We start from the raw sequence: 23,404 nt of genomic DNA, 5'->3' as shown, positions 1-23,404 counted from the left end.
CGAAGGAAGACTTTGTTGATGCAGTGGATGCAGTTTAGTCGATAAAGGGTTGGTGCTCTTCGGAATGTGTAATTCATTCTGGACAGGCAAAGCCGGAAGGCGTTGTTCATGTAGTTGCTTTTGTTTGAATCGAGAGAAGGTTGGTGCAATTCATTCAATACAGGAAAATGGGTTTGTCTTTCTTCCTTGGTCCATATCTCTCAAATCACTTAAAATAATAGGTTTGTGGGTTGTAACAGAAGTGATTGGGGGGGCGCCCCTTTCCTCTTAGCACTCAAAGACAAGGTTTAATGGATGCTACCGGGAAAGAAAAGAGTGGATTCAGAATTCACTATAATTAAGTTGGATCATAGCTATTTTCTTTCAATCTCATTCTAGCCGGATCAATCAATTCATTCACGTAGAAGAAAGTTGGTTCATTGATTGCTGATCCACAATAGGGCTCATAACTCCTTAATCCACCTATCCAAAGAATTTATTTAGAATGCAGTTGGTTCATCATGCATGTAGAATAAAGAAATTGCTCTTTTCGTTCTTGCCTTTCCTTCTCTACCAGATGAGCTTTTTGTCAACTACAGTCTCTCACGGATGATAAAATTGGTTCGCCGAGGATCTGCCTTCCTGATCGACGATGAGTACCAAATGTGATCCAAAAGGTAGTTGCCTTCTAATCCAAGGGTCATCCCTCCTACTCTTAAAAAGATAGCGGCTAAGAAGCAAGTGTCTCCATGCCGTGTCTCACGCTTTTCTTCGAGATCCATGGTGACATATATAAGGATTTGTTGTTCTGTTCGGAACACAAAGGTATTTCATAGAGAGGTGTTTTCCTGGATCTTCATTCACAGAACGAGTAAAGCCGGAAGGAAGACATTTTTTTTGTACAGAGGGAATTACCAACATCGAACGGCATGTGTTAAGCATTTCGTTTAGGAAGAGAAAAGTTGCTATTGATGCAATTGGACTTCTTTTCCTTGACACAAGGCTATAAGAATCAAAGGAATACTGGGCGTAAATGACTTAGGAGTGAAAACCAGGCAAAGTCCTTACCTTACTTACCCGGCTCCAGGCCAAAGCGATGAAAAGGCGAAAGGCCCCTATATTTAATATTGGCACGCCTCTCGGAAGGGAGAAAGCCTAGCCCTATCTTAACCTTCTGATCCTAGTTGGCTCGAGTAAGGCAGGCAACTGATTAGCAATCTATAAAACATTGAACCAGATACAACATTGAAACAAAAGGAAATCACTTCCGGGCCGGGCTTAAGGGAGTTCAGCCGAGGAGAGGCAGAGAAGAAGCAGCCATTTCATCGGTTGTCGGAAGAGCAGTACAGTAGGTCGTAGGTAAGTAGTCTATAGTTCACTTTCGTCTATGGCCTGCCCCGCTCTCTCTTCAACTTAGTTATTAGTACTTCGGAGTGGTGCAGACTCTCCGGCTTGGCTATTGAATGAATCTTATGCTTGTCAGGTCCACTCCTGGGTCTTCTCTTGCCTATCGTCCACTTCGGTGACTCCAACCCCGGAAACATGATCTCTTCCACTAACCTCTTCACATGAACTTTCAGAGTCCCTATCTAATAGTCACCTCCCTTACTAGCTAAGGCTAAGGTGGTGTCAACCAAAGGCGCAAGAAGTTCTCACATGAATAGACGTTTGAATATTCACTCAGTACCGCTAAAGCCCTGTGTTAGCGGAATCAGAGCTAAAGGAGGAGTTCACAACCGCTTTCATTCTTTTTGAGACTTACCAAGCGAAAGGCGTAGAGGCGCTGTTCACACGTCTTGGTGAAGAAGCTGTCATTGGTGCGATTTTTGCTTTTTCATCTGCTCTAAGACCAGAGGTTCGGGCCTCCATTAAAACTACTACTGCTGGATCATGCATCCTCAAAGCTCTCGTAAAGTACGATTGAATTCATCATTCGCTGCTCCTCTGCAATTCCAGAACATTATCTTCATAGGGAAGACCATAAGGGATTTTTAGCTCAAAGCCCATGGTGGGTACGGCCTCTCCGTTTGGCCCATCCGCTTCCTTTGTCTGCTAAAATCATTGAGTTCAAATCAAGAAACTTAAGATAAACAATCAGCAACCCTCCTTCATTTCGAGAGGAGAAAGAAAGATAGGAAAGAGAGTGCCATCTGAAAATTAGGTGGAATTTGTCCTATTGAATCGAAGCAGTCCGCTCTCTATCCTGTGGAGAGCTCTTGTTTTCACCAAGGTCTGAGGGAGTAGCCCTTAAGCACTTTGAATTTATATACCTAATATAAGTATATAGGGTAAGGATAAAAGTGCCCATTCTTAGCATCACTTCCTTCAGCTCGACTAGCTTCTTTCAGAAGAACAAATCTTGTCCATATGTTCGGTTAGCGGGACATTCAAACAAAGAAGCTATGCACCAAAACGGAAGATTGTACTTATAGTACACGAGCAAATCAATGAAATAAGTAAGTTCCTACTATCCAACAAGCAAGGGATTGAGCGCTGACGCGCGAAAGCCGTTGCGCGTTAGCAGCGCATCTGTTTTCTTGCTGGGAACAAAAGGAATAAGCGCTCAAAGCTAAGATCAGCTGCTATTGGACTTCTTTCCTTGGCTAAAGTAAAGGGGATCGATCCCGGAGAAAGAGGCCAGATTCCATTCCTCCTCCCCGCTTTAGAGAAGGTAAAATGTTATAAGGTCGAGCTCTTAATCTGTCTTTTATGTCACGAATCGCTTGGTTTAATCAATAGTATAAGGAAAAAGATTGAAGATTGAAGTAAGGTCTTCCCTCACCAGTCCCATTTCGGATTCTTTGTACGATTGGGAAAATACCTTTCCCGCGCATTCCTTGCCCGATTTTTATACTATTGATCTGACTCCAGAAATTCCTTTTTCTATTTCATAAGGGTCACGCAGCCTATGCCTATTCTGTGCTGCTCTCTGATTGACTTCCTCACTCGGAGATAGCCTTTTCTATCTTTTTGGCTTAAGCAGACCATTCGTGAGCAGATAAGATCAAAGAAAGCAACCCATGCATACTAAAAGAATAGGACAAGGAAGTGACATATAATACTAATATAAGAGGAGGCTGGTATTCAATTAGCTAGAGAGGGAGACAGGGCTAAGGCAGATGCCAGTCTAATCTTCCTTAGAATGGCTTAATTGAACACGAATCGCTTGGTTTAATCAATAGTATAAGGAAAATGGCATAGAATGTGCTGTTGTCGCATGAATAGGAATAGGTTGTTCAAGAAGTGGTTGCATATAAAAGAAGGAGTTCTTTGACAGAGCTGAAAGTAAATGGGCAAATAGGTTCTTTCGGATCTCTAGCCAATAGCAAACATTTTGGTCATAATTTCGATGGTAATTGGTTTACTTGTTACCTTACTATCCGTACTATATGCTTCCTTTTTCTTACTCGGATTGGATGAGAACCGCGCGATCCCATAAAGCGATTGCAAACAGCTCCCAAATCATCCGATGGAAGGGAGTCCGGCCTACTAGGGCCTTATCACCTTTCACCGGAGACGAAGACCAGAAAGGACGCCAATTCAGTACCATAGGGATGGAAGGAAGTTCTTGCACATACCTTAAGAAAGGGTCCTTCACTAGGATACCGTACTTCTCCAAAACACTCTCGACGTCTGTCGACGGGTCGTCCACAATGCTACTAAACTGATAGTTGCTCTGTTTAGGAACAAGAATCAGCTTAGACACTGAGAACATGGATAGATACATTTTAACTAATCTGTCCGCCCGAACGTCATGACGACGAATTAGTCTTCTATGGAAGTTCGGTATCACTCGAGGTCTCTCAAGCGGGATATCGGATGTGGTAAGGATTCGTGTCGATCCCCGATGACGACGAGAGAAAAGTGAGGTTACCTTACTCTTACGTAAGCTCAGTCAGGTTGGTTAGTCTTTCTACACGTCATTCATTTCGTGGGTGAGTCGGTGATCATACATACTTGCTCATGGTGGTGGGTACTTTTATTGATGATCCCATTTTTGAGAGTGCCACAGATCACATTTGAAAGGAAGTACGTGAAGGATTCGGTGCAAAAGCGCTGCTGTCCTAAATGGATTCGGTGACAGAGTTCCCGACTCCGAGTTAAATCGGTAAGCTCCAGGGATAAGCTACTTTGATAGTAGGTAGTGCCTTCCTCCAACAGATGGGGGTTCACCCCACCCAAGAGTTAAACCCCTTTTTTTGCTCTCTCTCTTCTGTCTGTTACTGGCTATCATGGATCGGTCGCCCCTCACTACGGATACCGAAAGAAAGAGACAATAGAAGAAGGTTAATTACAAAGTTAACTAACAACATATTAAGTTAACAAATTTGCCGTTAAAAGTCAACCGGTGTTCTCCCTACGCGGGTAACACCCTACTCGTATTACCATGGTCTTCGCTCCGGGCCGAATAGAGCTTACCTCCGGCACCTGGCTTTCTCCGGCGCATATTAGCTTAGCTGCGCTTAATAGGCCGGTTTGGCTTCCTCTCTGGCGGCCACTTTCCTTACCTTACCCACGCTACACTCCCACTCCAAGCTACGCCTGCTGAGCAAGATGCATTGCGATTTCCTCTTCTGTGGACGCATCGGAGTATGATCCGGGACGGGAAGAGAAAGAATTCTCCGGCGGGCTTTCTCTCGTAAAGCCAAAGACGCCCCAAGACAAGGGTGGTCGTAGATCACGGAAGGGGACATGATCAATAGAACCTGGCTGGATCCGGGCTGGGATAGTGGCGCCCATTCCTAACCAGTTCCGAAAAGGTTCGCTCATGCTGGAGGGAGCATCCCCACTTAGTGATCGGTCCGCTAGTTCACGCAAATCCGAAGAAGTTATCACGGACGAGCCACATGCAGGGAAACTTGCACGTGTGGTTCTGGCCGGGCTTTCCTAAGGTATCTAATAACCTTGCTTCTGCTCACCGCTGGCGCACCTCTCCTAACTATTGCCCATTTATTCCGGAATAATCTTTTTAGGAGGGACAATTTTACATATTTCTGCCAAATTCTTCTATTATTAAGTACGGCTGGTACCATTTCGATGTGTTTCGATTCTTCCGAACAAGAGAGGTTTGATGCTTCTGAATCCATTGTATTAATTCCACTTCCTACTCGCAGTATGCTCTTTATGATCTCGGCTCATGATTCAATTGCCATGTATTTAGCTATTGAGCCTCAAAGTTTATGTTTTTATGTGATCGCAGCATCAAAAAGAAAGTCTGAATTTTCCACGGAAGCCGGCTCGAAATATTTGATCTTAGGTGCATTTCCCTCTGGAATATTTTTGTTTGCGTACGACCGGACAACTACCGATATCTATTAATATCTTTTCTTAGAATGTTGTTGTTAAATATATATCTATCTATCTATTTCGTAAACTATCGGATCGGGTTTAGATGTGAAACTTGCAGACCTCATTGGTTGTGATATTGGTCTTACGGGGGGAACGAAATCAAAGAATATAGAGACTTGTAGAAACCCTCTATGTAGTTCTCTATCTAGGGCGATCGATCTACATCTTTCCCCATAGCCCTGGGGCTGTGTCTCGATCTCCTACGTGCGAAATCTGAGGGACTAGTTCCTATGGAGATTCCCCTTGGTCTAATTCCACGCCTTATGACGAAAGGGGAGTCGGCGTGGCGTAAAGTGAAGATTGAGGGGAGTAGAGCAAAATTCCCTTCTGGGGTCTTCCGAAGGTGTAACCTAGGCAACGAAAAAGGGGCCCGATACTTCAACTAGAGGAGCGACCAGTTGGTTCACCAAACCCCGACCCAGCGTCACACGTTCTCCAGGTCCGAAGGGATCCAGTGCCCAACTACCGACTCCTCCCGGAATTGCGTTATCGGAGCCGAGCCAGGAATGGCCGTTAGTGGACACCCACCACTTTTCACCGGTTAGAGAGGCCCTCTTTAATACATTAAGAAAAGATGTTCACAGGGGCCAGAAAGACTCGATCATAGGAACTTAGACCACCTACGTGCTGGTAAACGAAAACCACCTCGACCTGATCAGAGTAAACAACAATGTCGAATTAGGTTTTTCTTCCTTGAAAGAATTCACACGCGGCCACCAGCTTTCCCAAAATAAGGTAAACGAAAACCACCTCGACCTATACTTATAGTCAAGTCGTCCGCGTATCCTTCTGATCTCCTTTCCTTCTATTCATCAGATTTTTGGCTTTGACCAATTCAAACAAAGTGAAAAATGGGGTTGATGATGTTGGCTAAAAAGGGGGGAGGGGATCCGTATATGTTGTTCAGGTCGATCAAAGGGCGCAGAAATAGCTAGAACTGAATGCGGAAAGTATGGTATGGAAAAACATCTTGTAATGTATTTAACCAGAAAATCGATTATGCTCCCGCGGAAGTATCTACTCGTTACGGAATCTTAGGTGTCAAAGTGTGGATTATCTAGTCAATAATCAATAGCTATGCAGAAGAATCCATCTCATTTTGTTATACTTCTATATATTTTCTGTGGAGATAAATGAATTTATAGACTCAAGTTGGGTCGATGGCTCTTTAATTTTCTTTGTACCGCCCTTCGCCAGTGCGACAAAACCGCCGATTGGTGGGAGCGGTTAGTTTATTTTAATAAAACGGTAGTTGCTATACTTCGGCTCTATAAGAGGCTAATGGACGACCATTCTAGCAAAGACCGAAAAGGATAGCCTATCTGGAAAGGTTAATTCGATTTTATTTATTTCTTTGTTCCAGGACATGTGATAAAAACTGATCGGATCCAATACCAAGACGACTTCTTTCCTTTCTCAGGAAGCGCAGAAAATCCATTCGGTTTAGGTGGGAAGGCTCACCTTTCTCTGGTTCAGCCTCCCTGGATCTCAGGAACAGCCGATTTATCAATAGTGCCCGACGATCAAATCCTCGAACAGCACCCATACATGCAGGCCCATACCATAGCTCCGCTTTCGGTGATTATGAATCTCTATCAGACTCTGATCGAATGAATAGGTTTGTGTGAAATACAAGCTCACTCTCCGGAAAGAATTTCTTATAGGCGTGAGGGTAGGCATAAATAGATTGAGAACCAGTTCTTCAACTGAAACTGAGCAATATTGGTTTTGGTCTCTCTCTCGATACATTTAATTTGAAGAATAAGTTTCTCTTTGACTCATGTAAAAAATAACCAATAAATACATCAAGCAAAATTAGGCTTTCAAACTGGCATCTGTGAAAATTTGGGTTTACTCAACTTTCTGGATTTTTTTTTTTTGGTTGTATTTATTTGTTTATTTATTTGGTTTCTCTCTCTCTCTCTGTTCCTTTTTTCTTTCCTTATTTTATTTCTTTTTCTACTCTGATTGGCTTCCTTGTTAGCAGCATTTGATGTCCTGTATCATTGCTCACGATTTTTATTTCACACAAGCTTGCGAAGTAAAAATGAAAATGGAAAAAGAAATAAAAAAAAGGAAAAAAAAAACATCTTTTGCAAATGGATTTTATATGACCTCTTTTAAACTTGCCATTGAGAATTTTCTCATATACTCATGTTGATATATAAATTGCTTACTTATCTAACAAGATTTAAATCCATTTCTTCATACTCCCTACTTTGAGAGCTCCTCTTATGGTGCATTCTATAAATTTAGAGAGCATCCCAACATTAACCTAATGTGTTACAGGACAGAAACAGAGTATGTGAGTCAGATGCTAACAATAATCAAACGATTTGCTCAGCATCACTCTTGTCATGTTTGGTTTGTAGCGCATCCTAGACAGGTTTGTCCTTGTGACCTCAATTTTGCTAACCTGTATCTCCATTTTTCTGACCTTTTGACACTTACCAGTTGCACCACTGGGATGGGGGTCCACCTAATATGTATGATATCAGTGGAAGTGCACACTTCATAAATAAATGTGACAATGGAATTGTTATTCATCGTAATCGAAATCCAGATGCTGGGCCTGTTGATCAAGTGCAAGTAGGTTTCATTTTCGAAGTTTTATTTTATCAATTTATTAGTGGTTATCTATTTATTTGTTCTTGGAAAAAGGAAGAAAAGGTGGTTGGCCATTCATCAAGGTTCAGGAATGGAAACTTATTCTTAAAAAACTCTTAAATTATCAATTTGCAGGTTTGTGTGCGAAAGGTACGGAATAAAGTTATAGGAACAACAGGCGATGCCTTCTTGTCATATGATAGGTATGGGGCTTCTTTTTCTCATTATTGCATTGTGTTTAATCAAGTTCGAGGAAGAACACTTCTATGGCATATTCGTGGATATATAATCTGCAATCGCTTTTAGTGTTTATTGCACTAATGACTTGTAGCATGCCCATTACCTTGGGGACATTAATTTCTTTCCCAGGAAACCAGAGGAATAATGCATTGTCTGATAATCATATTAAGTGCCAAAACTTAACAAAACAGAAAAAAAAAAAAAAAAAAAGCTCTCCAATTTGTTCAGTGCTACTTCCATTTTTATTCTTTGAAACCATATGCTTTGAATCCAAATCAGTATGAGAAATCCAATCTCTCTCTTAAGTTATCTCTAATTTATGATTTTTATTGGGAAGTTTTTCTGTCTTTGGTTATGTGAAGATGGCAATATTTTGATTGTGAATTTGTAAGAATAGTGATTGTTTTTTAAAAGTTCAGTTTATATGATGATTAACACACAGAATTGTTTTGCCTATGAATTTGTGAGGGGAAATAATGACTCGTTTTGTAATTTGTAGGTGAATTTTTGGAAACAAAGATTTGAATTGTGCTTTAGTTTTGTGAAAGAGTATATATTAATCTCTGGTAATATGATTATTCTTTTTTCAAATAGGCCCTTTCTTTTCAGGGATTTTGTATGATGGTTTTTTTTTTTCTCCTTTTTCCCTTCTTTTCCCTCCACAATTTTCTTACATCAAACTTCTACTTGAACAATTAGGCCAAGAATATGACATATTAAATCTTTAAAAAAGTGTATTATAATATTTGAAATTTTTTATATAAATATTATTGAAAGAATGTCATTATAATAGAATAAAGGCAGCAGCTGTAAATAACAATGTTTTAAACTTTAGATTTTTAATTTATGAAACAAACAGTTTCAGGCAGTACCAGTGGACTTTCAGCACTTAGGCCTTGGGCCTTGGATGCTAATCATTCAACACTGAAGTTTTCGTACTTAATTTTAGTTTTAACCAATCCAATACATGCAAGAATTGAAAAGGACAGTGCCTTGTGTAGGATCAACGTTCAAAAGGACAGGTCTAGTCTGTTGTGACTTGGACAAGTTGGATATAACTTGGCTAATTATGTCCATAATTACAGTTACTGAGATGATACCAAGCCTTGTACTAGATTTTTTCTAATTGCCACAATGAATTGGCCGATACAGCATAGTCATGGCCAGTACAGCCAAGTGTTGGCTGAGTTGTGATCAACATGGCCGGGTTAATAACCAAGTCGCACCATGGTGTCAGCAAGCCTATATAAGTTCCAAAGGACCAAAATCATGTTGACTACATTCAATATGAAATTGACTAATGCATGTTTTTAACATAAAAATAATTATGCTTGAGATAATATACTTTTCAATTTTTGGTATCATATAAACCAACCTGAGCCTGTGCTTTCATGATTATTTGAAAAATGTCAAATGTAAGAGATGATGTTTTTTTTTAGTTAGCTGAGTCCATCAAATTGTAATTATTTTTCTGAAAATCTTCATTATTCCTGAGTTAGTATATTGTGTGTATGGTTCAATATTGACCAATCTGTGATGCCAAGATTGATCCACTTCAATAATTCCTGAGTTAGTGATGGGCACGGCAACTTTGAATCATACCTTTAAGAGTTGCCAATTTTTCCAAAGAATGAGGTGAAAGTTCTGCTTAGCAAGTGCCTACTTTTAAAACTCTAGAGAAGCATAACTATAATTTCATAGCCCTTTCTTGAACAACCATAAGATTGTCTGAAAATCATTAGCAAAGACTTCGACAAAATGCTCTATTTTTCCATAAGATGTTGATCGTAAATGATAAGATTGATTGCGGATAAAAATGAAGATAGAGTCGTATTCACATACAGGAAAATTGTATAGGAATAAGAAAAATCTTTGATTTCTTTTTGAAAAAATGGAAATTGATTTCTTTGGAGTAATCATACTATTTCAATTATGATACTCATGTAGAAAGAATCGTAATACATGCAAAGAAGAGGCATCTTTCACATAGAACCGAAGAGTTTGAACCAAGATTTCTAGATGGATGGGGTGGGGTATTAGTATATCTGATACATACTTTAAATGTGGGAATTTGTCCTCTAAAAAAGTAAGTATTGAATGAATTGATAGTAAATTATGATAGTTTGCTATTTCTTTACCTTCTAGCGAAGAGACTAATAGTAGGGAAAATGGAATTTCCACAATGACTCCAAATCCCTCTGATATGGTGATCTTCATGCCCTAGAAAATCATATATTAATGCATGATTACGAAATAGAGATGGCAGCTATCATCTAGCTGTTGTGCATGACATAAGATAGGAGAATCTGGGTCCTGCAAATTTCCTTCTGATGTGTATGTGCAAAATCATCGTTACTTTTAACCCCATAGTTTGAAACTTGTGAATGAAAGCTTAATCTGATGCCAATTGTGCAGGATAACTGGTGTGTACACGGACGTTGACGAGACTTCTGGGAAATGAGATGCATAATTTGTAGTTGGAGTCGGATCAGGCTTGGATTACACATGTGTCTACTGATGTCTATGGCCTTAACATGAAGGGGCCCTTCTTATCTGGTTATGCAGATTACAACAAACCAAAATGATTGAAACAGTGGCTCCTGCATGACTACCTAGAAAATCTAAAGCAAAGATGAAGGTGGATATTTTACCAAGCTACAGTTGATTTTTACCAAGGTAGTCAGCTCAAATTTTGTATCGTTAGATTTTTATCTGCAAAGCAAATGATAAGTTTTTCTCATTATCTTATGGTAAAAAAACTTGTTCTTTTGTATAGTCAACAATCTACAGACCTAAATGATGTATTTCTCTTTTGCCTTTTTTCTACGAACAAGAATGTGTTCTTTCTTTAATCTTTATGACTACAATTTTTTTTTTTTTAACAAATGATTATGAGTAGTGCTTTGAAGATAGGAAAAGAAAAATAAGATGGTGTTTGTTTTTTTATTTAACTCTAAATAGGATTTTAATACTTAAAAGTATTAAATATTAGATTGTTTGTTTTTATAATATTTTATTTATATTAAATATTAAAAAGTAAAAAATAATAATATATATATTTTTTTAGTTAGAAAAAGTAAAAAATATTTTATTTTTTTTATTTAGCAAAAAACTTATAATAAGTTATGAAAAAGTAGAAAAATAAACAACTTGAACTTTGAAAGTAAATTATTTTTAACAAAAAAAGTTTATGTTTGGTTGGTGGAAGGTTTGAGAGAAGATGTAAGGAAATGAAAATAGGGAAGAAAAGTAAAGAAAAAGAAAATAAAAAATAGGTTTAAAGTTAATAAATTAGTTTTATATATTATTTCAAATTTATTTGGTTTATTTTTTTTATAAAGATTAAATAATTTAAAAATATATAAATTTAATTATATTTTACTTTCTCTTATAATTTTTTTATTTTTTATTTAATTCTAAAAGGGATGTATATGTTTTTAATATGGTTGGTATTATTATTATATTAAATCATGAACAATACTCTGTTTTTCTTTTGTTTAAATTTCAAATTTTGGATCAAGACCAAAAAATCAAACAAACATACCTTAATATTTAATATATTATTATTATTATTATGTTTATCATAATTTTTTTAATAGGTGAGAACTTGATAATAATTTTAGAAAATATTTTTAATATTTTTTAACAATTCAATTTTTTTATCATATTAAAAACACTTTCTACCCGACAAACACACGAGTCTCTTAAGAGTTACAACTTACATCATCACTTTGCGTCACAGCATTGCCCTCAGTCGAGTCCTCCATGGATTGGCTCATCCTTGTAGAGCATAATGATTACACTTTATTATAATTTTAAATAATTGCACCGGGGTCACCTCGTGAATCACGTGCATATCCTAAAATGATTGAAATGGTATCTTCCAAACAGCACTAAAATTATTGATGGCTGAAGTACCTTATTTTCTGAGCTAAAGATTAAAAGTACACGAAGAAAAAAAAATGTCCGCTCAAAGAAACAACTTTAAATTAAAGACAAAGAAAATTCACTTTCAACTTAAATTAAATCAAATTATTTGACTATAAAAGGGGTCAAATCTGGTTTCTTTTTCGAAAATTCTAAAAAAAATGTTTTGAATTTACTAGTAGAAGCCAAGAAGTAAAGAAGATTTTTATCATAAGTGGAAGAAGTATTTTTCATAAGTGATCATATTCTTAGACTCCCGTCACTTTTTTGTATCTTAATCAATTTGGTTATATTATTAATTTACATGTGCCCAGATATGAAAATAATCAAAACCGGAGCTACTATATTTTTAACAGGGTTTCGTATTCGATCCGTAGAAAACCACACGGTAGGAAGAGTATCCATGTCATCGGTGGAAAAGAGAATTTGAGAGCTACATTTAACTTTTCTATGCTTTTGGTAGATGCAATAATTTTGGGTTCTCTTGGCCAGTCACTCTCTGACAGAAATGAAGGGCCAGGCGAGGACCAAGAGAACGTGAAAAATATTCCCATGGTATGGGCATGGCTGAAGTCTACTAACGGGAAACCAATTAAAATCGGGTTTCTTTATGGTTTGGTTTCCAAAAAGTGTTGGCATAAATGATAAAAAGCTTAATTTGATGGAAAAAAAAAGTATGATTTTAAGTTTTCCACCTGTAACGGATGCAACTTTTTGCTTTTATGCAACATGATAGGAACTGATCGAGTAAAAGATCCACTAGTGAACATATAAAGATAACCCAGATGGAGATTCTCCTCCATTGCAATATATAACAATGATGCCCTTGCAGAATTTGCAAATATAAAGAAAGGACCGCTGACAAGATCGAAATTATATTAGGATTAACATATGGTATATAACCGCATAAGAGGTCTCACGCTTGGTTGATATTACTTGGGGTCTGGTTACGGTAAAAAGGATACCCTTTATATATATATATATATATATATATATATATATATATATATTACAAATGCATCACTGGTCGGATGATACTATGTATATAATTTTGTACCTCATTATTTTTAACTTGATTTTATTTATTCGTAGTATTATACCTTTATTTGATTCAACAGGGTACATCTCAACATATGTATTTCTATGGTCCAAATCTCATGTTTAGAGAATATTACTTCTATATCTTAGCATTTTCCTATTTTTTATTATACTGAGTCTGTTGACTTGGTCTTCTTTCCAAATGTCCATAAAAAGGCGAAGAGCATTAGTGAGGTTCCCCGCAGGCCGTAACAAAAGTTTTCCATTTGAAACACAAATTAGAAGCAAGCATGGGCTTACAGGGAATTATGCTTATGCAACTTACTCTAATAGGGTTGCTATTAGCATCAATGGCAGAAGCAGCGGTGGCTCAGGCCAAGCCTGGTTGCCCGGATCGCTGTGGGAATGTTAGCATCCCATATCCATTCGGCACAAAGAAAGACTGCAACCACAGTCAACATTTTCTGTTGCACTGCAACGATTCAGTGATGCCTCCCAAACTAACTCTAGGGATGAACTTACATGTGGTGAGCATCTCCTTAGGTGAGTTGAAAATCTTGAACTTTCTGGGCAGGGATTGTTATAATAGTTATGGCGGGCTGGTTTACGAGAACGACCCCTGGCTGCGTTTAGGCTCAGGTTACACAATCTCTGGAAAGAGAAACAAGTTCATTGCAGTTGGCTGCGACACGTACGCGATTGTTCGGGCTTATAAAGGTGAAGAAAGGTACACAACTGGGTGCATGTCTGTATGTGATAGCATCACAAATGTAAAAAGTGGATCTTGCTCTGGGATTGGTTGTTGTGAGACCTCCATTCCTGAAGGAACTACCAATTTTACTGTTAAGTTAAGCAGCTATAATAACCACAGAAGCGTTTGGGCCTTCAATCCCTGCAGCTATGCTTTTGTTGTTGAAGAAACACACTTCAAGTTCTCTTCCAATCAATTTAGGGATCTCAATAATACAGAAAATCTTCCCGTGGTGTTGGACTGGAGAATAGGCAAAGAAAGGTGCAAGGCAGCACGAAAAACCGAGACTTACGCCTGTAAGGGGAAAAGCGAGTGCTACGAACCCGATGATTGGTCCGGCTATCTTTGCAAGTGCTTGGATGGTTACCATGGGAATCCTTACCTCCCTGATGGTTGCCAAGGTGCTTATGTATCTTTTCCTGCTTGCTGATCGTTTTTATATATATGTGCTTATGTATCTTTTCCTGCTTGCTGGTTTATATATATGTAGTATTGAAATAAATTGATTCTATGATCGGTTCCTTGTTCTTTTGAATCTGCAGATATTAATGAATGTGATGATCCAAGCCTCAATAAGTGTGTAAAAAAAGGGAGATGCAAGAACACCCCAGGGAATTATACTTGTTCTTGTCCCAAGGGGTACCATGGAGATGGCAGACAAGATGGAGATCGCTGTAATCTAGATCACTTACAAGTGATTCCTGTTGTTCTTGGTAAGCCCATTTTTCTGCATTCAGTATCCTGCCAAAGATGTAGCCCAGGAAGATTTAATGAATCCTCTATGGTATAAGATAATAAATTGCTGCTCTAATTGGTTTTGTATATCAATCAATATGGAGAAACTGAAAGGAATTTTTGAAATCTTACAGCTATTTTAGTTGGACGGGCTGGTGTAAGATTCATAATTTTCCTTTCTTTCCCCTATTTTCTCATGAAGAGCCTTTGAGGACATTCTTCTTGGGTTAAAATATTTTAGACGAATGCTATTGGATTTTGGAATGAAATTGCTTATTTCATGAGTAACAGTTTTAATTTGTTCAAATGTAGGTGCGGGTATTGGCTTTATGATATTGCTTCTCAGTATCTCTTGGCTGTACTGGGGACTCAAGAAAAGGAAGTTCATTAGACTCAAGGAGAAGTTCTTTCAACAAAATGGTGGTTTAATGTTGCAACAACAACTTTCTAGACAAGAAGGATCTGATGAAACAATCAAAATTTTTACTGCTGGGGAGCTCGAGAAGGCCACTAACAAATATGATGAGAGTAACATTGTTGGTCGTGGAGGGTATGGAACAGTCTACAAAGGAACTTTAACTAATGGGAGAATAGTTGCAGTCAAAAAGTCGAAGATGATAGATAAAAGTCAAATTGAGCAATTCATAAATGAAGTGCTCGTGTTGTCTCAAATCAATCATCGAAATGTGGTAAAGCTTTTGGGTTGTTGTTTGGAAACTGAAGTTCCTTTACTAGTTTATGAATTCATTACTAATGGCACCCTCTTCAACTATATACATGGTGAAAGGAAGGCATCTACCATTTCTTGGGAAGTTCGCCTACGGATTGCCACTGAAACTGCTGGAGTCCTGTCATATTTACATTCTGCAACATCAACTCCAATCATTCATAGAGATGTTAAATCCACCAATATACTTTTGGATGATAATTACACAGCAAAGGTTTCAGATTTTGGAGCTTCAAGGTTGGTCCCCCTAGATCAAGCTCAGTTGTCTACGTTGGTGCAAGGTACTCTTGGATACTTGGATCCTGAGTATTTGCTTACGAGCCAATTGACGGAAAAAAGTGATGTTTATAGTTTTGGAGTCGTCTTTGTAGAGCTATTGACTGGGGAAAAGGCACTTTCGTTTGATAGGTCGGAGGAGGAAAGAAGTCTTGCTATGTATTTTCTTTCTTCATGGAAAGATGATAATCTTTTTCAAGTTCTTGACAAGCACATAGTAAATGAGGGAAATATTGAACAGTTGAGGGAAGCTGCAAACCTTGCAAAAAGGTGCTTAAGATTGAAAGGAGATGAGAGACCTACCATGAAGGAAGTATCAATGGAGTTAGAAAGAATTAAAATGATGGAAAAACAGGCATGGATTGATTCAAAAGAAAAGGAACAGTTACATGGTGAATCTTCTCAGGCATATGATAATGATTGTAGTTTTGGTTTTACAAGTGCTTCATTTAATAGTTTAAGGGTACCCATGAATGATGGAAGATGATTGTTTTACATGTTATCGGCAATCAATGTATGTTTGATAAATTGTAACTTTGATGTGAGAATGAATGAGAATTTTAATGTTTAGAAATATATGTTGAATTTTCTATGGTATATTCCTATTTAATAATTATACATATTACTATTTTCTCAAATTCCAAATTAATATAAATTTTTTTATAAAAAATATCTTTATACTTATATATCATTATAATATTAAATTTTTTTATAAAATAAGGAAAATTATAAGGAATATCTTTATAAATTTTTTTTCTAGAATTATTTTATTTTCAATCATGTTAAACAATGTAACTGAGGTATCACTCAATTTATTCTATTATTTTTAAAAATAAAAAATAAAAAACTTCCCATAAAATTTCACTTCAAATAAAATCTAAAAATAATTGAAGAGTAAATAAATGAATCCCAAATATGTTATTCATAGAAGGATCCACGCATGCGGTCCATTCACATCTTGTGTAAACAGTAAAAAAATATAAGGCAAAGACCTAGATGAGGACACTAAGCATTGTTTAACATGAACATTTTATATTATAAATGAGTTGCTGGAAAATATTTATTTAATAATTAACTTAATTTTATTTAATATATAGTCTATAACATAATATTTGACAATAAACAAATTTAAATTTGCACTGTTCAATTATTAGGGTAGAAATCATGTCTCTTTCATATCAAATATAAAATTCGGATGAAAAGATCTTTTATTGGCATGATAATTGATGAACCTGGCCCCTCATGCCTTCCATGTTATTAATAACAAATAAGCCAAAAATTAAAATAAGACTTGAAGGAAAAAAATAAAATAAAATAAAACATTAGACGCCGAAGAGAGGGATATTTTGGGCCATGCCATAGTTTTTTATTTTTGAATTTGCTTTGAAACTGAAATTGAAGACAAAACTGAGGGTTTAAGAAGCAATAGTGATTTGTAAGATATTCATTAAATATAAAATATGTTACATGATGTAAAAATATGTTTATATGAAAGATAATAATTTTTTTCTTACTTTTATAATAATTTTCTTTTAGAAAATTTTTAAAAACATGTAAAATTATTAATAAATTTAAAAAGTAGATTTTTAGTCTCAATAATCAATCCAAACAAATTTAAAAGCCATGGTAAGGTAATGGAAGGCCAATTGAATCAAATGAACAATTTGGCTAGAGATCAGAGGCCTGAGGATTCAGGTTAATCTATCACCCAATTGTATTGAGTGCAAATTTAATGCGGTGTGACAGTTGTATATCCTTGACTTTGTCATGCGGTGCTTTCAAACCATATCACTATTATTCACCTACCCCATGTCTGTTTTTTCTTACAAATTTGCCCTTGATCTCCTCTTAGAATGATTAATAAACTTTTGTTCAAAGTTACATCATTGATAAGATATAATAAAAAATTAACTCGATAGCTAAAATTGTATATGAGGTAGTGGATTAACAAGGTCTTGATATTCATGACTTTATATTTAATTACCTGCCTTTTAAATTGAAGAATGAATACATTTCTTCTGTGCTACATGTCCCTATGTTATATATTAGACATCCCTTTGTTGGTTTCTTCTGACCACAGTAGCTTCTGATCATGCCATACCTACTGTGAAAATAGCTGGGGCAACATCGGTACTACTCCATATTAACATAGCTAACACATAAGTAGGATATAAAAAATTAAATAAAAAAAATAAGGAATTTTTAACATGGTTTGGTGATTAACGGATAAATCGTCCTTTGATATTCTCCGTATCATATAATAAGATTAATTCAGATTTAAAATTAAATATTTCATACCCTTTTAATATTGAAGAAAAGGGATCCCATGACATTTTTTTTGAGAAGTCATAATCAAGTCTTGGAGATAATGTTTCAATATCAATAGGGAATATTTGTTGGGATTCTTACCTTTGATGAGCTATGATTGTTGTTAATTACATAAATTATGTTTTATTCAATGATGCATGCTAGTAAACTATATATTGATAATCTATAAAGTACTATAAACCACTGTTTTGTGGGTTTGAATAGACACTTTAATCAAAATTTTCATAAATTTGATATGAAAGAGTTTTCAGTTTTCACTTATAAAATTGGACTCAGCTCTGTACTCAACATGACCTTAACCTCAAATTAATTTTATTTGTTATAACACATTGGCATAAGTGGGGAAGTTAATTTTATGAGCATGTAGATAAATTAAACATATTCAAATATGTTATATAAAATCTCAAGTCAACCTATATTTAACTTTTTTCAATCAAATTCTGATAAAAAAAAATTAATATTTGGGTATGGTTTTAAGATATTGCTTTAAAGAAGTTAGCACATGATTAAAAGTACAAAGAATTTTTTGATAATTTACCTTCAATATTTAGTATTTATTGCATCAATACATGTTGGCTTACGAGAACATTTATTGGAGCTGGATTCATTTGGTCCTTTGAATGTGAGAGAAGTTTTTTGGTAAATTTAAGCATACTGTTGGATGATTCTTTGCAACAGTATAAGAGAAGCAAAATGTAAAATTTTCCACCATATACTGACAAAATTTTCCACAGGAGAAAACGATTGATGAACTTAAATGAGATTCCATGGACTATTTAACAAGAAATGAACCAACAATTTCCAATGACTTGGATGTTATATAAAACTTTCATGTGGAATTTTCAAGTGTCGTGTGATTTCAACAGCTTGTAGGTATGAATGAAATTTTTTGATAAGTTTAAACTGTCGTGTGTTTAACGCGAACCCTCTTACGCGTATGGTCTTTAGAGTTATAACGCCATCGATGATGCAAAATAATCAAATAAAAATTATAAAAATAATATATATATATATATATATATATATATATATATATATATATATATATATATATAAAAGATGTTATTTGTATATTAAATTTAGAAAATTTTTGTTTATTCTTTCGTATATCTATTGAGATAAAAACCTAGTTATCGATGATGCAAAATAATCAAATAAAAATTATAAAAATAATATATATATATATATATATATATATATATATATATATATATATATATATAAAAGATGTTATTTGTATATTAAATTTAGAAAATTTTTGTTTATTCTTTCGTATATCTATTGAGATAAAAACCTAGTTGAGGAGACTATTAGTGATAAATATATTTTTTCTAAGCAAAATATTCACACCATTTAATTAAATGTAGTTTCACATTAAATTTGAATGGCTTGAAAATAACAGTATGATATAAATGGGTAAAATCAGGACTAATCAACATCCGATATTCTCATTTCTTTTCCAAAATAAATAAATAATAATAATAATAAATAAATAAAAAGTCAAGCGGGTGGATTAACAAGGTCTTGATATTCATGACTTTAAATTCTTAACAACTTCAAAATTTAATTATATTTGATAAACATATTCAAATATGTTATATAAAATCTCAAGTCAACCTATATTTAACTTTTTTCAATCAAATTCTGATAAAAAAAAATTAATATTTGGGTATGGTTTTAAGATATTGCTTTAAAGAAGTTAGCACACAGTTAAAAGTATAAAGAATTTTTTGATAATTTACCTTCAGTATTTAATGCATCAATACGTGTTGGCTTACGAGAACATTTATTGGAGCTGGATTCATTTGGTCCTTTTAATGTGAGAGAAGTTTTTTGGGAAATTTAAGCATATTGTTGGATGATTCTTTGCAACAGTATAAGAGAAGCAAAATGTAAAATTTTCCACGGGAGAAAACGATTGATGAACTTGAATGAGATTCCATGGACTATTTAACAAGAAATGAACCGAAAATTTCCAACGACTTAATGTTATATAAAACTTTCATGTGGAATTTTCAAGTGTCGCGTGGTTTCAGCAGCCTGCAGGTATGAATAGAAAGTTTTGACGTGTTTAAACTGTCATGTGTTTAACGCGAACCCTCTTATGCGTATGGTCTTTAGAGTTATAACGCCATCGATGATGCAAAATAATCAAATAAAAATTATAAAAATGATATATATATATATATATATATATATATATATATATATATATAAATTAAATGTAGTTTCACATTAAATTTGAATGTCTTGAAAATAACAGTATGATACAAGCATGAGAAAGAGAGCGGTTGGCTTATTAAAGAGATGGGGGTCCACACGGGAAACAATTGCTTGGTCCTTTCCGTATGTTCCAGTCTTTGAATCAGTCCAACCTTTCCAATGTGTCAATAAGAGGACCAGACATGGTGAGAGATTGTCTGCACAACAAAAATCTCATATACAGAAACACAAAGAAATTAAGAAGCAGTAGGCATGGGCGACCAAGGAGTAGTGCTACTGCAAGTCACGGTTATATGGGTGGTATTGGCAGCCATGGCAGCACCGGCAGCTGCTCAATCCAAGCCAGGTTGCCCAGATAGGTGTGGCAACGTTAGCATCCCATACCCATTTGGCACAAGGGAAGGCTGTTATCTGAATGAAGAATTCCTCATTACCTGTGACAACAGTACAAGCCCTCCCAAAGCCTTCTTAACGAATAGTAATATCAATGTCACAAACATAAATTTCGACGGTGAGTTGCATGTCTTGAGCCTTATGGCCCGTAATTGTTATTACCCCAACGGCACCGAGCAGCCTAACTCCACCACAGCCTCTTTCTCGCTGTCCATATTCAGTATCTCGGACACCCTAAACAAGTTCTTTGCGGTTGGTTGCGACACTTATGCACTTCTCCAAGGCTACCAAGGAGGAGATCTTTACACAACTGGCTGCATGTCTATATGTTCCAGCGAGAAGCAAGTCCAGGATGGATCTTGCTCAGGGGCTGGTTGTTGCCAGGTCTCATTCCCAGAAGGATTAGATGATACTACTCTGACATTAAGCAGCTACTTCAATCATACAAAAGTTCATGACTTCAATCCCTGCAGCTATGCTTTTATTGCCGAAGAATCAGCCTTCAATTTCTCCTCCAAAAATCTTACCAATTTACAGGATATGGAAAAGCTTCCTAGGGTGGTTGATTGGTCAATTGGCAATGAAACATGCCAGGTGGCTAAAACCAACCCGAGCAGTTACGCCTGTAAGGAGAATAGCACGTGCTCGGAACCCAGTGGCCGATCCGGCTATCTTTGCAAGTGCTTTGATGGTTACCATGGGAATCCTTACCTCGATGGTTGCCAAGGTACGTTTCTATTTTGCTGCTATGCTTTATTATAGTATATATTGAAATTAGTAAATTGATCCTTTAATTGGTTTATTCTTCTTTTGCTCTGAAGATATTGATGAATGTGAGAATTCAAGCCTCAATAAGTGTGTAGAAAAAGCAAGGTGCAAGAACATCCCAGGGAATTATACTTGTTCTTGCAGGAAGGGGTACCATGGTGATGGCAGAGAAGATGGTGATGGCTGTAATCCAAATATGTTGCAAGTAATTCAGATTGCCCTCGGTAAGATTTCCTTTTTTGTTTCTTATTTTTTCTGCAACTCTGATTGGTTTTTGCATCTTAATGGGGAGGAAACGGAAAGGAAATTCTGAATCTTACAGCTATATGGATTAGATTGGTTGTTGTAATTAAGATTCATAATTTTCTTACTTTTGCTCTGCGTTGCCAAAAACCAAATTAAAAAGCTATTAGGATGATCAATTTTTAGAAGAATACTGTATTGACTACATTAATATAAGCCTCTATGCCCAGGCAACCATGATCTAGCTTCTTTTCATAATCCACACACGAAATTCTGTTTAGCTGTGAGTCTATAGTACAGATTTTGAGCAGGTGCTAAGCCTATACATGCAATTTGCTTTAGGAATTTGCAAGTCAACATAACGTTTTCAATTTAAACTCATCAACTAAATTATATATCATCAAATTAAAATTAGTAATTGAGAAAGAATCTTGGATTATAATATCTGTATTCCATCTTTTATTTTGTTTAAATGTAGGTGTCAGCATTGGCCTTATATCATTACTAATGGGTAGCTCTTGGTTATACTGGGGACTCAAGAAAAGGAAGTTCATTAAACTCAAAAAGAAGTTCTTTGAGCAAAATGGTGGTTTAATGCTGCGCCAACAACTTTCTAGTCAAGAAGGATCCAATGAAACAGTTAAAATCTTTTCTGCTGAAGAGCTTGAGAAGGCCACCGACAAGTATGCTGAGAATAAAATCATTGGTCAAGGGGGATATGGAACAGTTTATAAAGGAACCTTAACTAATGGGAGAATAGTTGCGATCAAGAAGTCGAAGATGGTGGATAAAAGTCAAATTGAGCAATTCATAAATGAAGTGCTTGTGTTGAGTCAAATCAATCATCGAAATGTAGTAAAGCTTTTGGGTTGTTGCTTAGAAACAGAAGTTCCTCTCCTAGTTTATGAATTCATCACTAATGGCACCCTCTTCGACTACATACATAAAGGGAAGAAGATATCCACCAGTTCCTGGGAAGTTCGCTTAAGGATTGCTACTGAAACTGCCGAAGTCCTATCATATTTACATTCTGCAGCATCAACACCAATCATTCATAGAGATGTTAAATCCACTAACATACTTTTGGATGACAATTACACAGCAAAAGTTTCAGATTTCGGAGCTTCAAGGTTGGTTCCCCTAGATCAAACTCAATTGTCTACAATGGTGCAAGGTACTCTTGGATACTTAGATCCTGAGTATTTGCTTACGAGCCAATTGACAGAAAAAAGTGATGTTTATAGTTTTGGAGTTGTCCTTGTGGAGTTATTAACAGCAAAAAAGGCACTTTCATTTGATAAACCTGAAGAGGAGAGAAGTTTAGCTATGTATTTTCTTTCTTCATTGAAAGATGATCGTCTTTTTCAAGTTCTTGATGAACGCATAGTGAACGAGGAAAATATTGAGCAGTTAAAGGAAACTGCCAACCTTGCAAAAAAATGCTTGAAATTAAAAGGAGATGAGAGGCCTACTATGAAAGAAGTAGCAATGAAGCTAGAAAGAATGAGAATGGTGGAAATGCATCCATGGACTGATCCAGAAGAGAATGAATACTTACTCGGTGAATCTTCCCATACAGTTGATAATGGTTGTAGTATTGGTTCCACAAATACTGCATACGACAGCTTAAAGGGCCATATAATGCTACCCGTGAAAGATGGAAGATGATTGTTTTACATGTAGCAATATGATGCTGCTGGTGATCAATTATTTTTAATAAATTTCAACTCTCATGTAAGAATGAATGGGGATTTTAATATTTAGAGATATGTATTAAGTTTTTTATGATCTTTTTATAATAGTTGTACCTATACAAATTC

The 23,404-nt window shown here is 35.9% G+C and overlaps 3 protein-coding genes across 5 annotated transcripts in view; all 3 read left to right on the top strand.

The window, feature by feature from the left end:
- LOC100247126 (twinkle homolog protein, chloroplastic/mitochondrial) overlaps positions 1–11,002 on the top strand; it is a 49,652-nt gene extending 38,650 nt beyond the window's left edge. For 2 of the 3 annotated variants that reach the window (XM_059734281.1, XM_059734282.1), the window contains 4 exons: positions 7,618–7,714; positions 7,783–7,917; positions 8,071–8,138; positions 10,591–11,002. In XM_059734281.1, coding sequence (XP_059590264.1) covers positions 7,618–7,714; positions 7,783–7,917; positions 8,071–8,138; positions 10,591–10,636 — 346 coding nt within the window. In that variant the 3' untranslated portion in view covers positions 10,637–11,002. Of the gene's footprint in view, positions 1–7,617; positions 7,715–7,782; positions 7,918–8,070; positions 8,139–10,590 lie in introns of those variants that run through there. The other variant, XR_009464852.1, reaches the window with a different exon arrangement.
- Positions 11,003–13,362: 2,360 nt separating this feature from the next.
- On the top strand, positions 13,363–16,205 carry LOC100852995 (putative wall-associated receptor kinase-like 16). Its single transcript, XM_010665847.3, has 3 exons — positions 13,363–14,292; positions 14,434–14,604; positions 14,939–16,205. The coding sequence occupies exons 1-3, from the start codon at positions 13,431–13,433 to the stop codon at positions 16,114–16,116; spliced, it is 2,211 nt and encodes a 736-aa protein (XP_010664149.1). The 5' UTR covers positions 13,363–13,430; the 3' UTR covers positions 16,117–16,205.
- A 4,130-nt stretch (positions 16,206–20,335) lies between these two features.
- On the top strand, positions 20,336–23,404 carry LOC132253070 (putative wall-associated receptor kinase-like 16). The gene is made up of 3 exons (XM_059734280.1): positions 20,336–21,300; positions 21,395–21,565; positions 22,063–23,404. Exons 1-3 carry the CDS (start codon positions 20,433–20,435, stop codon positions 23,250–23,252), a joined length of 2,229 nt encoding a protein of 742 aa, XP_059590263.1. The 5' UTR covers positions 20,336–20,432; the 3' UTR covers positions 23,253–23,404.

This window comes from Vitis vinifera, chromosome 18 (genome assembly GCF_030704535.1).
Source record: "Vitis vinifera cultivar Pinot Noir 40024 chromosome 18, ASM3070453v1".
In the NCBI taxonomy this organism is placed as follows: domain Eukaryota; kingdom Viridiplantae; phylum Streptophyta; class Magnoliopsida; order Vitales; family Vitaceae; genus Vitis; species Vitis vinifera.
This window is presented reverse-complemented; position numbering and strand designations above follow the sequence as displayed.

Coding starts and splice junctions, on each gene's coding strand:
- LOC132253070 (XM_059734280.1), top strand. CDS start 20,433: ATGGGCGACCAAGGAGTAGTGCTACTGCAAGTCACGGTTATATGGGTG. Junction 21,301..21,394: donor TTACCTCGATGGTTGCCAAG/GTACGTTTCTAT, acceptor TTTGCTCTGAAG/ATATTGATGAATGTGAGAAT. Junction 21,566..22,062: donor AGTAATTCAGATTGCCCTCG/GTAAGATTTCCT, acceptor GTTTAAATGTAG/GTGTCAGCATTGGCCTTATA.
- LOC100852995 (XM_010665847.3), top strand. CDS start 13,431: ATGGGCTTACAGGGAATTATGCTTATGCAACTTACTCTAATAGGGTTG. Junction 14,293..14,433: donor CCTCCCTGATGGTTGCCAAG/GTGCTTATGTAT, acceptor TTGAATCTGCAG/ATATTAATGAATGTGATGAT. Junction 14,605..14,938: donor AGTGATTCCTGTTGTTCTTG/GTAAGCCCATTT, acceptor GTTCAAATGTAG/GTGCGGGTATTGGCTTTATG.